General features: G+C 46.2%; 1 protein-coding gene across 1 annotated transcript in view; it reads right to left on the minus strand.

The window, feature by feature from the left end:
* The window catches only part of dhx36 (DEAH (Asp-Glu-Ala-His) box polypeptide 36), an 81,387-nt gene that overhangs the window by 41,193 nt on the left and 25,775 nt on the right, over positions 1-14,419 (minus strand). Inside the window, exons 5-10 of the mRNA XM_070883752.1 lie at positions 9,846-10,016; positions 8,467-8,546; positions 5,844-5,918; positions 5,499-5,665; positions 3,299-3,380; positions 2,901-3,044 (exon numbers count right to left, since the gene is read on the minus strand). Of these exons, the coding sequence (XP_070739853.1) occupies positions 2,901-3,044; positions 3,299-3,380; positions 5,499-5,665; positions 5,844-5,918; positions 8,467-8,546; positions 9,846-10,016 (719 nt within the window). The remainder of the gene's footprint in view (positions 1-2,900; positions 3,045-3,298; positions 3,381-5,498; positions 5,666-5,843; positions 5,919-8,466; positions 8,547-9,845; positions 10,017-14,419) is intronic.

Below are 14,419 nucleotides of genomic sequence, written 5' to 3' on the forward strand. Positions count from 1 at the left end.
CTCAAAGTTCAGTGTTGTCACTAGAATTTCAGTAAGTCATAATGGTGAATGGGTGGGTGAATTTTCATAGTTTGACCATTAGAACTGTGAAAAAAATCCAGAACCATCCAAGTTTACAGCACAGAAGGAGGCCATTCACCTCATGCCGGCTCTTTGCTAGAACAACCCAAAACTAATCCGCCTGGTCTGCTCTCTCCCCACAGGCCTGTGACAACTGCTGATCTAATTTTCCTTTCAAAGAGTCAATGATCTTTGTCTCAACCACTCCCTGCAGCAAAGCATTTCTTGCTCCAATAACCCTCGACATAAATCCATTTCTCCTAACCTCTCTGCTCAGTGAAAATTTTTAGCTGATGAACCCCCTTCATCACTGACTCCAAAGCCAGACAATACGGTCTTATCCGACACACTATCAAAACTCATAATTCTAAAAGCCCTCTATTAAATCTCCTCTTGGCCTTCTTTCCTCCAGCGGAAATAATTCCAGCATATCAAATCTCTGCTAACAACTGGAGTGTCCCAGTCCTGGCATTTTCCTGATGAATCTACACTCGCTATGGTTTTAATGACCTTTCTATAATGGGGTCACCCAAAATGGCACAAAGTAAAATCATAAAATTTACGGCACAGGAGGCGGCCATTCGGCCCATCGTGTCCGTGCTGGCCGACAAAGAGCTACCCAGGTTAATCCCAGTTCCCAGCTCTTGGTCCATAGCCCTGTAGGTTACAGCACTTAAAGTGCACATCCAATTACTTTTAAAAATGTGTTGGGGGGGGGGGGGGGGGGGGAGATTTCAGCCTCTTCCACCCTTTCAAGCAGTGAGTTCCAGACCCCCACCACCCTCTAGGGGAATAAAGTTCTCAACTCCCCTCTAATCCTTCTACCAATTACTTAAATTCTAGACTCCCAGTTATTGAAATAAGTACTCTAACTGATGTTGAAGTCAACAATTAATTATGAGATGGAGTTATTGAATTCTTTAAGGCCATATCGCATAAACAGTGTTGAACACGATAAACAAGATGCCAACACCACAAGATACACCTATATGTTAGTCAATGGAGAATGTCGTGAGGGAAAGGATGGAGTGGTATTTTTTAAACATAGTTTCCTATGCTTCTTGAGGACTGTTCCTGCTTGCTCCACTTCAAATGCTGTCACAGAAACTTGCTGCTCAGCTCTCCCCGCCACAAGCTTCAGTGAGCTACACAAAGGGTTCCAGGTACCACTGATGCCAGTTACCCTTCCACTCCTGGATGCCATTCCCGATGCTCAAATTTAGCGACAAAAAGGAAGCACCCAACAGGACTTGAGCAAAGTTTATTCCCCTTCTGGCAGAGGAACGCACATTTTGGACGTTACTTACAAAGAACATTTTATAAATATGAAAGACGATAGGCAGCTCTGTAGTGCAGCAGATTGGTGTGCCAGTGTGGATCTCCAGAGAATGGTGGCACAGGGACAGTTCCTGATCTAAGCCAGGCCATCAGAGCAGCACGACACTCCCTCAATATGGAGTGCATTCAAAATAAAGGGCGAATAACCCCAGATCTCTTCTGTTTTCTTCAAGGAGAGGGTCTCAGAGAAAAATGGCACCCAGATTGTTTGTAGAAGAGCCAAACTTAAAAACATTATTACGTGCCTATTGGATGCCACTAGGGCCCGCGCACTGAGCTCCTGCCGTCTGGATACGGCACATTCCTGCCGGCAGGGAATGCTGGTTAGAGACCCACGCCATTGAAAGGCTGCATTAGTGAATAGAACAGGATTTACTGTGATTGCATTGGCAGCGTGCGACGGCCCGGCCCTGGCCTGCAAGACCATCAAGAGGCCGGGGCCATCAGAGGGAGCAGCGTGTGGCGGCATACCACTGCAGGAGGGTGATAGCTGTGAAGTCTGGTCGCTGATTGCAGTGCGGGCAGGCACAGCAGGAGGGGCGAAGGAACGGCAAGAGCTTGTAGATGGAAGTGACCGGGGCCCAGAAGAGGCGAGGGCCCAGGGGCTGCATGGGCCATCCCACACTACTATATGTGTGCGCACTAGGTTCGTGCAGCAGAGCTGATCTCCAGTCATCTTGGTTAACCTTTGCCACTGGACCAAGACCTAGCTCTGCCAAGCCCGTGTGGTGACTGGTGTGCAATGGCCACCACACATCGAAAAAAATCCAAGCACAGGCACCTTCCACCCTCCAAGATGTAGTTCGGGATCTGGAATATTAGGTCTTTCATTGAAACACCTGTGAACTCATTCCTTTTTGGCGTGGAAGCAAGTTATCCTCGCTTCGAGGGACTGCCTATGATGATGATGAGGGATGCCACTTTATCGGCACCAGGGATCCCTTGTGTGATGCAGGATTGTCCAGGGATACAACTTTCCTTTGTGGGTGAGAAGGGGAAGGTATTGAGGCCGAAGTCCAGTGCTCAAAAATCCCAAAGTTATAGGATATTCCAAGAAGGCATGGAAGAGATGATTGAAAGCACCACAACCCATGCAACATACATTAAGGGATCCCTGGTGCCGGAAAAGTGGCATCCAATAGGTACGTAATAAAGTTTTTAAGTTTGACTCTTCTGCAAACAACTTGGGTGTAATTTTGATAGCTTGCAGGCAGAATTTTTTATCCACCTCCAGAGGAGCCACCCAACTTTTAAGTGAAGAGATCAACTCCCACTGTCCATGCAAAGCAAAAAAGTTAATTTAAACCAGCTTCCCCCCCACCCCTCCCCCATCAGCGGAATCTCAGAGGAAAAACTTCTAAGCATAACTCACTTAATCATCTTATTACGGTTCTAGCACTTTAACTAAAATGACAGATGATTTGGTTCTTAACGGGACCAGGGACGGAACCATGATGTGAACTATAAACAAGTGAAGCAATGCCTCTGATGTTACCGCATACCTTCCTTGCAACTCTCTCATATAATCTGGCCACTGCTTTTGGTATTCTTCCTCCACTCTCTCTTTGTCCGGTCGGAACATGCAACCTTGCATGAACCTTCTCTTGGAGGATGGTTTCCGAATCTCTTGGTTTTGTGGATGATACCTGATTTGAAATGCAAATAAAGTTAAAAGAATGTGCTAGGGAGATAGGGTACATTGCAACCACTTCCTCCCTCTCTCTGCTTTTCATCAAGTGTTGCAATTTACTCCATTGTTTTCAATGGAAAATCCAACGTCAAAGGAAACCATCTCTGCATCAACTGATCTACACTTAGCAAAGGGAACAAAACTCTGTGCACATCTTAAAGTAACAACTGCGAGAGAAAACATGTGCAAATCATGAACAAACTGACTTACTGAACCAACTCAATTACATCCTCCAAAATGTATTCTCTCACAGGGTAAGTAAATCCTGGGATATGCAACATGGGACAGTTGCCTGCAAGAAAACAGAGCAAAGAATATTATTTATGAACACGAATACAAATATATTTTTACCGCATATATTTGTCGCAGATCTTCTATGCAGCCAATATTATTCAGAACTATAATACTGCAATAAAACACGACAGTTTCTGGCTCAACGATTCCACGTGATTTCTGCACAGATATCAGCGTAATCTGGGCCAAATCGAGGGAAGTAAAGTCAAGAACCACAAAATTTTAAATGCAAGTGAATTGCACCCATAACCATCCTACGCTGGAGTATCCGTGATCTTTATCGCTGGTTCAAAATTCCATTCGTCCAAAGCAGTCACTGCACACAAAACTGGCCACGTCCCCTAGGTTGGAATGGCGAGTCTGCGCTGATTGTGCCTGGTCAGGGTGCTAATATACTGTTGGGTGTTAATGTACCTTTATTAGGCTTCTGACTGACTTGTTCAAAAAACATAGAGACTCCAGTACTGTGTTCACAGTTACTTGCTGGGTGAGGGAGTTAAAGCCGCTGTGAGACCGCCGTTTGTTTAGGTCGGATTCGGTGAGCTGTTTGCTGAGGTTTACACAGCTACTCCCACCTCTCATCTTTCACAGTGTCAAGCTGTGGCTCAGTGGGTAGCTCACTTGCCTCTGAGTCAGACGGTTGTGGGTTCCAGTCCCACTTCAGGGTCTTGAGCACAAAGGTCTAGTACTGAGGGAATGCTGCACTGTCGGAGGTGCCGTCTTTCAGATGAGACCTTAATCCGAGGCCCCGTTTGCTCTCGGGTGGACATAGAGGATCCCATGGCAATATTTTGAAGAGGAGCAGGCGAGTTCTCCTTTGTGTCCTGGCCAATATTTATCCCTCAATCAACATAACAAAAACAGGTCAACTGGTCATCATCATATTGCGGTTTGTGGGAGCTTGCTGTGCGTAAATTGTTTCCCACATTACAACAGTGACTATGCTCCAAAAGTACTTAATTGGCTGTAAAGCACTTTGAGATGTCGGGCAGTGATGAAAGGCGCTATAGAAATACAAGTCTTTCTTTCTCGTCTTCCAGCGACACAACCATAGAAAACTGTTAAACGTTGGTCTCCGACTGCTTTTGCGTGCAGTGAAAGCCATGATAGTAGGGCTGGCTCCTGATCTGTAGGTCCAGGACGGCAGCCAGAAAGTCTCCACTACTGAGATCACAATTCCACCAAAAACATTCCAATTAAGATCTTCCCTATCGCCAGGGAGCCAGCGTCAGGAGCATAATAAACATCTAAAGGTTCTGCTATTCGGATATCTTTGTTCCAATTCCAGGAAAGGAACCGAGAGGATGAATCTCTTGTTTGCGAGTTTAAGTTTGACATCAGACAGAATGCTGGACCATTGGCGAGCACTTGCTGCAGACATTGTGAAAGTCAGAGATGAGGATATCTGCTATTTCTATACCTTTGTTGCTTTTACTTTTCATTTATTCTCAGGATATGGACATTGCTGGCAAGGCTGGCATTTATTGCCCATCACTAGTTCCCCCGAGAAGGTAGTGGTGGGCCAGCTTCTTGAACAGATGGGGAAGGTACGACCTAGTGGCTTACCAGCCACTTCACAGGGCAGTTAAGAGTGAACTACGTTTTACATCTGTGCAATGTTCCCTTAACACTGCGTAGTGGTTGGAGGTTCTCGCGCAGCCAGCTCACCGACTCTTGAATGGAAAAACCACGCATGCGCGGAAATTTGAACGCAGCCCGTTAAAGGGGTCTCTCACTCCCTCCAAAAAAATTAAAGGGAACATTGCTTCTGTGGGATTTAATCTATATAATCAAATTAAAGACACACTGCGAAATGTTCTGTTTGGTGGAAGTTTATTGAGGTTCATTGGTCACGCCGTAAAATCAGACACCGTAGTTACGAAGTAAACGTTAGCAAAAATTAAACACATGGCAAAAAATCAAAGGGAGAAATAGGACTTAAAAAGGAGAAATGTGCAGGGCTACGGGGAAAGAGCAGGGGGAGTGGGACTAATTGGATCGTTCTTTCAAAGAGCCGGCACAGGCACGATGGGTCGAATGCCCTCCTTCTGTGCGGCATGATTCTATTACTTAAATTTTAAGATACATGACATTAGAATTCATCGACTTTACTCACCAAAATAGTCTGAAAACTTGTCGGCATTTAGAGTTGCACTCATCAGTATCACTTTTAGATCGGACCTGAAGGGCAAAATGTCCTTCACAATCGTCATCAGGACGTCAGATTGCAAACTCCTCTCATGAATCTCATCCAAAACAAGGTGACTGACAGTAGACAAAAGACTGTGGAAAGAGATAGTTAAATCTGGTGGATAAAACAGTTTTTTGGCAAATAAATTGGAATTTTGAGAGAGCATGTGATGCTTGGAATTGTTGAGGACGCAATTAAGAATTGATTTTCTCAGATTACATTTGCATATGCACAAATATATTATAATTTACTAATTAGTTGCATACTTACTTGTCTGACTGAAGCCACTGCAGAATGATTCCTGTAGTGCAGTACAAGATGGAACCTTGCTTTCGTGGCAAGCGACTGTGAAGCAAGACAGAAGTGTTAAAAAAATAAACAAAACAGTAGCAAAGTATCCTTCAGTCAGTTCATTCTACGTCCAGTTGTTCAGCACTGGGCATTCAACAACTACCAGCGTTTATATAGCGCCTGGTAATGTTTTTTTAAAAAGGGCCCAAAACGCATCATAAATGGGGGTATGCCAGTAACAACTTGCATTTATATAGCGCCTTCAACGTAATAAAATGTCCCAAGGCACTTCACAGGACAAAAATTGACACCAAGCTAAAGGATGAGACATTAGGACAGGCTTGCTCACAGAGGTAGGTTTTAAGTAGTGTCTTAAGGGAAGAGAGAGAGGTATAGGGAGGGAATTCCAGAGCTTAGGGCCCAGGCAGCTGAAGGCACGGTCGGCAATGGATGAGAGGCCTGAGTTGGAGGAGCGTAGAGTTTTCAGGGGATTGTAGGGCTGGAGAAGCACTGACAAGGGTGAAGGTCGAGAGAAGTGGTGGAGAGGGAGAGCAGGGTTTCATGAGTGTACATATGGAACTCGACCCCGTGTCTGCAGATGATGTCGCCGAGGGGCAGCATGTAGAGGATGAGGAGGGGAACCATGGCTAGATCTTTGGAAGACTCTAAAGGTGATGGTGTAGGTAGGGAAGAGAAACCTTTGATGGCGATGTGCTGACTGCGTTCAAATAGGTTGGAGCGGAACCACATAAGGGAGCTGGATGACAGAGGAGTGGAGCTGGAAAAGATGACGTTGTCCAATCATGTCAAGTGCTGTGGAAAGGAAAGTTCAAGGAGAAATAAATCACAGAAGATGGTTTCCGTTGCTTTAGCTACATTATAACACCAATGTTGCCTAAGGCTAAACTCAAATGGAACGCATGATCTCCTGGACACTTTATAAACTCAATGCTGTCCCTTTTACTATTTTCAGAAATCAGGCACCCGTGTCTGAGTTCTCAAATTTGAAATATTCATTGGGAATGGGGGCTCTGCCTGTGTTTTTTTGGGGAGCATGATATCAAGCTCACTTATTTGTGCAATCCATGAATCCGATGATTTAAACTATAGCAGTGACTCAGTGGGTAGCACTCTTGCCTCCAAGTCCTACTCCTACGACTTGACCACAAAATCTAGGCCGACACCCCAGTGCAATACTGAGCGAGTGCTGCACGGTCGGCAGTGCCGTCTTTCAGATCAGACGTTAAACTGAATGAGGTCAAAGCTAGTACGCTTTTTTAACCAACTAGCTGAAGACATCACAGATTTATCTCAATAAAAGAACTGGTATAATCCTGATCAAATCCACTAAAAGGAGATGGACAATAGTCAGCTATTTTGTGTGTGGAACAAGTATTTTAAGCGACAGTCTACACAACGGAATTACGAAGGTTTCAGTAACAGTTCAGTAGAAGATAACAGAAGGCCAAATTTAGCTTTATTAATCAATGGAAGGTGTTATCACTGCACAGGAAGCAGTGGAATGTTAAGTGAGAAGCTGTTTCTCACCAAATCCAAGGGCGCTATTCAGAATCCAATAATAGTTTCTATATTTGAAATGATACTTGATACGGGATTGATCTGTAATCATTTCAAATATAGAAGCATCTTCCTGATCCCTGTTATGCCCGGTGTCCTGGCCGATATTCATCCCTCAGCCAACATCAATAAAACTGATTATTTGCTCATCATCCCATTGCTGTTTCTGGGAGCTTGCTGTGCGCAAAGTGACTGCCGTGTTTCCTACAAAACAAGAGTGACTACACTTAAACAAAAGTACTAAATTGGCTGTAAAGCGCTTTGGGATGACCTGATGTCACGAAAGGTGCAATATCAAGGCAAGTTCTTTCTGTGTAGAATGCCAGTCTGTGATCTTCCAACAGGAGGCACATTTCTGCAGTGCTGAACCAGTCAAAACAATGTTTCCTCCATTCCATGGCCAGTTCATTGCTGTGCAGAGCTGCAATCAGTGAAGCAGGGGAAGTGGTAATGGCTGGAAGAGCGAAGTCTATCCCACTTACAGCACGAGTGCGGATAACTGTTCAGCTTGGTCTTTTAAGATACAGTTCTGATACCAAAACAACAATGGAACTCCGTGAATTCGACCAATAGGTAGATTGGAAAAGACTGGTCATTCACGCATCTTTGGGTGGGCACGTGGGTGCGTTAAAGTATAATATTTGGTTACCGTGTTCACCTCTGGCATGACTGGAGCCAGTTACACAAGCACTGCTCATCGCTTATTCCCCCTCCTGCTAGAGTTCAGAAGTCGATATGTGTGCACTCTAGGTCCGTGCAGCAGAGCTGGTCTCCAGTCGTCCTGGTTAACCCTTTCCGCTGGATAAAGGCCTAGCTCTGTCAAGCCCGTGTGGTGGTTGATGTGCAACGGTCATCACATTAAAAAAATCCACGCACAGGCATCTTCCACTCCTTCAACTGGAGTTCAGGACTGGAATATCGGGTCCTTCATTGAAACGTCTGTGAACTCATTCGGCAGCAAGTCATCCTCGTTCGAGGGACCGCCTATGATGATGATGAAAGTTGAGAAGCAGCCGGTACTAACCTCTGTAGCCTGATCTGGTAGCCAGTACTGTTTCCATCACCGCAGGCTTCAGCTCTTTCTGCCGCTACTCTCTCAGCTATCTGAAGATACAAAAACAGTCAACTATATTAGAACATAGGAACAGTGTTAGGCCATCCAGCCCCTCGGGCCTGCAATTAGATCATGCCTGCTCTATACCTCAACTCCGTTTACCTGCCTTAGCTTCCTATCTCTTGCTACCCTTACCCAACTAAAATCCATCGATCTTAGGCTTGCACGCTCCAATTAGCCCCATTTGGGGGAAAGAATTCCAGCTTTCTACCACCCATTGTATGAAGAAGTGTCTCCTGATTTCCCTCCTAAATGACCCGACTCTAATATTAAGATCGGGCCCCCTTTGTTCTCGATTTCCCCACCAGAGAAAACACTTCCTCCGTATCTACCCTATTGAATCCTTTTAACATTTTACACATCTCGATCAGATCACCCTTCAAAAGCTATGGGAACACAAGTCCAGTTTGTGCCACCTGTCCTCGCAATTTAACCCTCCAAGTCCTGGTATCATTCAGATTACCCACTGGGAAAATAACTTTGCAGGATGAATTGGCACTACAACAGTAACATTGCTTCCCTGCCGCCACTTAAATTGGTTTGTGCAAAATCCAGAATCAGGGCCGGCCGGACCTGCGTGCGCGCGGCTCCCTAGGGAGGATCAGTGCTTGTGTCATGGTGTCAATGCATGAGGAGACCAGCCCTCACTTGGGAAGCAGTTGATATGATTACAGAATGGTACAAGTAGTGAAGAGATTTTAAATTTAACATGTCGTCAACCCTGAAACTATTGAGGAAATGATACAGCGTGCTCCACTTTTAGACATTGATCAAGACCATAATTCAGGCAGGTGTGGACACACTTCTGCCTTTCCCACTGAGATGCAGATCACGAGGCACACACAAGTAATTACAATAAGCGCAAAAACATCAAACTGAACGCTAACTTTAGTTTAGAAGAGGCAACTTTCAATTATTAGAAAATCACTTCTACAAAATGCATTTTATGTTTATTTATTCTCATTATACTGGAATAGTTCCCCAATAATCTTGTGTCATGCATCTTTTTTTTTTTTAAATATATGAATTACACTGCCGTTTTAAAAGTTAATTTCTAAACTGATAGCTGCTGTTTCTACTTCCGTCCATATTTGTATTTTGGGTATTGATCTTGCTCAGTGTGCCGGTGCTTGCTTTGCCCAGTGGCGTAAAAACTTGCAGAGTTACTGGAGGGGCACAGAGCGAGTTGCCGAGACACGTGGCCAGCACATGGGCCGCAGGCCGCAGTGTGAACACCCCTGGCAAAGCGGGTACTGCTTATAAAAAAACATCTTCATGCTGAGACTTACAGAGATGGCGCTGATCCGGCGGGGCTGGGTACACACGACCCTGCACAGAGAGCCCATTCCCCTCTCAATGTAGTCGTCCAGAATGAACTGGGTCACCTGCGTGGTTTTCCCGCAACCCGTTTCTCCGCTTATGACAAGCACCTGATTCTCGTTTATCAGGTCCACAACCTCCTGCAATTCAGATTTTGTATAAACAAAAAACACAAGGTCAGTCAAGGCTTACATCCAAGATACTCCCGCACCCACGCTCCAATTATCATTATTTCCTAATTATCCATCAGGATTTGCGTGGGATGAAGCTTCTTGCCTCCGTCAGCAGCCTGCCAATGTTGCTTGTATTGCTCTTGCTTTTATTCCCATGTCTATTTGGTGTCAGCTGTGGCTCAGTGGTAGCGCACTCATCTGAGGATCAGATGGGTTGAAGATTCAAGTCTCACTCCAAGGAGACTTGGGCACAAAATCTAGGCTGACATTCCACTGCAGCACTGAGGGGGTGCTACACAATCTGAGGTGCAGTCTTTCAGATGAGACGTTAAACCGTGGCCCCGTCTGCCCTCTTCGTGCCTGGACGTAAAAAAAAATCCCACGGCACAATTGAAAGAGCCGGGGAGTTCTGGTGTCTTGGCCAATATTTATCCCTCATTCAACACCTCTAAAAGCAGTTAATCTGGCCATTATCTCACCGCGATTTGTGGGACCTGGCTGTGTGCATTTCTTGCGTTACAGCATTCCCTACATTTTGAAAGTACATCATCGGCTGCAAAGCGCTTTGAGATGTCCCAAAGTCGTGAAAGACGCTGTATAAATGTAAATCTTTCTTTATTGCGTCCAGTTCTGGACACCACACTTTAGGAAGGATGTGAAGGCTTTGGAGAGGGTACAGAAGAGATTCACTGGAATGGTTCCAGGGATGAGGGACTAGACGTGGATAGACTGGAAAAGCTGGGGTTATTCTCCTTAGTGCAGAGAAGGCTAAGAGGAGATATTATAGAGATATTTAAAATCCATGAATTGTTTAGATAGAGTTAATAAAGAGAAACTGTTTTCAATGGCTGAGTGGGCACAGGTTTAAGGTGATTGGCAAAAGTACCAGAGGCAAATTAAGGAAAAACTTTTTTACACAAGTGCTTAGGATTTGGAATGCGCTGCCCGATAGGGTGGTGGATACAGATTTAACAGTAGCCTTCAAAAGGGAATTGGATAAATACTCAGAAAATAATTGCAGGGATATGGGGAAAGAGCAGAGGAGAGGGACTAACTGGACTGCACTTTGAAAGAGCCAGAATCGATGGGTCGAATGGCCCCCTTCTGTGCTGTACTATTTCATGATTGCATGATTTATAGTATTGCTGGACCATATGTGAATGAACAAAATGCCTGACTATTCACTATGGTGGCCCCCATACAGTACATTTATTTCAAAAGACCTTGATGGGAAACAATACTAAGGCGGAGGAATTTTAATGCAAAATACAACTCTCCTCAGAAAGAAATAATGCCGCACAAAAACATTTTTTTCAAACTTTCAGATCGGTAGACCAGGGGCAACCTGCTCAAGGTCCAGCTCCATCTGCCAGCAAGTGGCTCTTACTGTAATGAGCAGAAATCAGCTCAGCTTTGAAATGCCACTCTCAGCAGTCCAGCACAACTGAAAGTTCAGTGGTATATGACTGACCAAATTTCTTTCACTCCTGCACGCTCCGAGAGACAACTGTTACTTCAATCAATGGTGAAAAGCTCGGAATAGTGGAGATCCAAAGAGATTTAGGGGTCCGTGTACACAGATCACTAAAATATAGTAGCCACGTACAGTTACAGTGTCGAAAATCCGGAGTTCCAGAATCCGGGCGATCAGTGCGGGGTCGTATGGAATCCGGAAAATGTTCCGGAATCCGGACCCCTGCCTCGGGCCATCGCCGACCTCTCCCCCTCGGACAGGGCCTGAGGTGAGCCCGCACGGGGCATCCTCGGGGAGCAGAGAGTGGCTCCGAGCCCGGGGGATTGCACCCCTCAGACCCGCGTGTGGGAGGGGGAAATCAGAGCTTGGGCTCACTCCGGGCACTGGCATTGAGAGCACGCCACTGTCACGGAGGTCAAAGCCCCAGGGTGGGTTGGAAAGCACTTGCAGTCAAAAGAGCAGGACCCTGGGCTTCCCAGGTCAGACCACTGCATCCCAGGGACGAGAGGCTAATGGCGGGGTGCTGAACTGTTGGGTCACAGGCCAAGGGCTGGGTGCTGAACCGCGGGGTCACAGGCCAAGGGCGGGGTGCTGAACCGCGGGGTCACAGGCCAAGGGCGGGGCACTGGAGCCCGGGACAGCTCAGAATACTGACCGCAACAGTGGGAAAACAAGAGTGGAGCCTGAGAGAGTCACCAGTGTGTAGAAGGGAATATGAATGAAGCATATTCATGGGTATCAAACCTAGAGGGAGCTGCTCCTTGGAGTTTTCTAGGAATGTGCAGGCTAAGAGGCCGAGAGCTTCTGGAAGATGGGGAGTTGATGGAGTTAGGTCTCTGAGCTTCCAGTAGGACGATTTCAGGAGTGGAAGGTGTAAACCTTGAGCCGGTAGGGACACGGCTCAGGAACTGGACGTGTCAGAGATCTGTGGTTGACGGAGTCAGGGCTGCGAGATTCCCAGACGATGTCTGCGCGGGGCGCAGACCTCGATGGTCTTGGCACTGAAGGGGCTGGTGGGGACTGCGATCGCAACTTTCAGGAGGGTAGTTGAAGAGTACGAAACGAGGGAGCAAGGACTTCCCCCAGCACTTACAACCGAATGTCACTTTTGGAAGTTGTTTTTCTCTTATATGCCCAGCGAAAGTAAAAAGGGAATTCTGCGTAACTTCTGAATCTTCGGATTTTACTTGCAGTCACAGAGACCTCGCCCCTGCCTCGGGTCGAGGTCCCCCCGCCCCCGCCCCCGCCCCCCCCCCCCACCCCGCCTGGACACCCGACCCCACCGCCTGACTCTCCCAACCCCCACCCCGCCGCCTGACCCTCCCCACCCATCTAGGCGTTTACGGACTGGGGACGTCAGAAAAACGCTCCGAATTCCGGAAATGCACAGAATCCGGAACGGCCTTAGTTCCGAAGCTTCTGGATTTTCGACGCTGTACCTGTACAAAAAATAATCGAAAAGCTAATGGAATGTTAGCCTTTATAACTAGAGCCCTGATTAGACCACGTCTGGAGTATTGTGTACAGTTCTGGGCATCGCACCATAGAACGGATCTACTGATCTTGGAAGGTGTGCTGTGCAGATTCACCAGAATGTTACCAGGGCTCCAGGGTTAGATTATGAGGCGAGATTACATAAACTAGGCTTGTATTGCCTGGAATATAGGTTATGGGGTGATTTGATTAAGTTTTTCAGAATTTTAAAAAGGAATCGATCGGTTTGATAGAGGGAAACTATACCGCAGGTGGGTGCGTCTAAGACAACGTTTAAACCCTAAAATCAGAGCCAGGCCATTCAGGAGGGAAGTTAGGAAACACCTCTTCAGGCAAAGGGTGGTAGAAGCATGAAACTCTCTCCCACAAAAAGCAGATGATGTTGGGGCTCAATTGATAATTTAAAATCAGAGACCAATAGTTTTGCTAGCCAAAGGCACTAAGGGATCTGGAGGCAAGGCGGGTGGATGGAGTTAGGATACAGATCAGCTATGATTTCACTGAGTGGAGGAACGGGCTTGAGGTGCTGAATGACCTATTCCTGTTCCTATTAATTTGGTGATGATTCTAAGCCAGATGCCAGAGGTGCAATGTGCCTGCATACCCACTGCTCGCTCCCAAACAATTCTGACCATCCAAACCACCCAATAACTCTAAATCTAAGACCCCTCTGCTGTCTAACGTGCGCTAAACTGAATGTATCCCAAAATCTTTCATTATTCAAGCTAAATTTAGTTTAAATGATGCTTTATATGAGTTGGGCCGGATGGCTTGTTTCTGTGCTGCAAATTCTACGCAATATTGCAGCTCTTCCCTCAAGTCACCTTGGGCAAGGATAATGTGTCCTCCTGTCCAAGTTTGAAGCTAGGCCTTGGGGTTACTGGGTTGAATGCACAAGGCTAAGTTCAGATCTGATGGCGGTTATTCTATCCCTAGTTAATGTAATTGGGGTGAAGACGCCGTTGTCCATTCACCCAGTAATGAAGGAGGCTGCTGACACCGCAACTACTTTCAAACAACCCTCCGAATGACACTTTCATTAAGGTGATCATATCTCGGCACTGATCAATGGGACAAGGACAAATCTTCGTGTGTGATCAGCAGAAATTAGCCAAATAACTGTAGTCTCCTCTCTTTACAACTACAACGTCTGCAGGTTTCTGAGCTACTGGCCTCGCACACGACAGCAGTCACTGTCAACCTTCCTCTTCCATCTCAAGGGTTGCATTTACACAAGTTTGTCAACGCAAAGCAGCTTCCGCCAGCAGCGACGCAAAACTTGTGTAATGTGAACTGGAATCAGGGTCCGAGCAGAATCCGGAATGAAACTCTCTCCTTTGGCAAGACCCACTCCACTTCACATTCCGCTTCAGATTCCGACTGGACTACAGATTTAAGCTGC

The sequence above is a fragment of the Pristiophorus japonicus genome, chromosome 6 (genome assembly GCF_044704955.1).
Source record: "Pristiophorus japonicus isolate sPriJap1 chromosome 6, sPriJap1.hap1, whole genome shotgun sequence".
Lineage (NCBI taxonomy): Eukaryota > Metazoa > Chordata > Chondrichthyes > Pristiophoridae > Pristiophorus > Pristiophorus japonicus.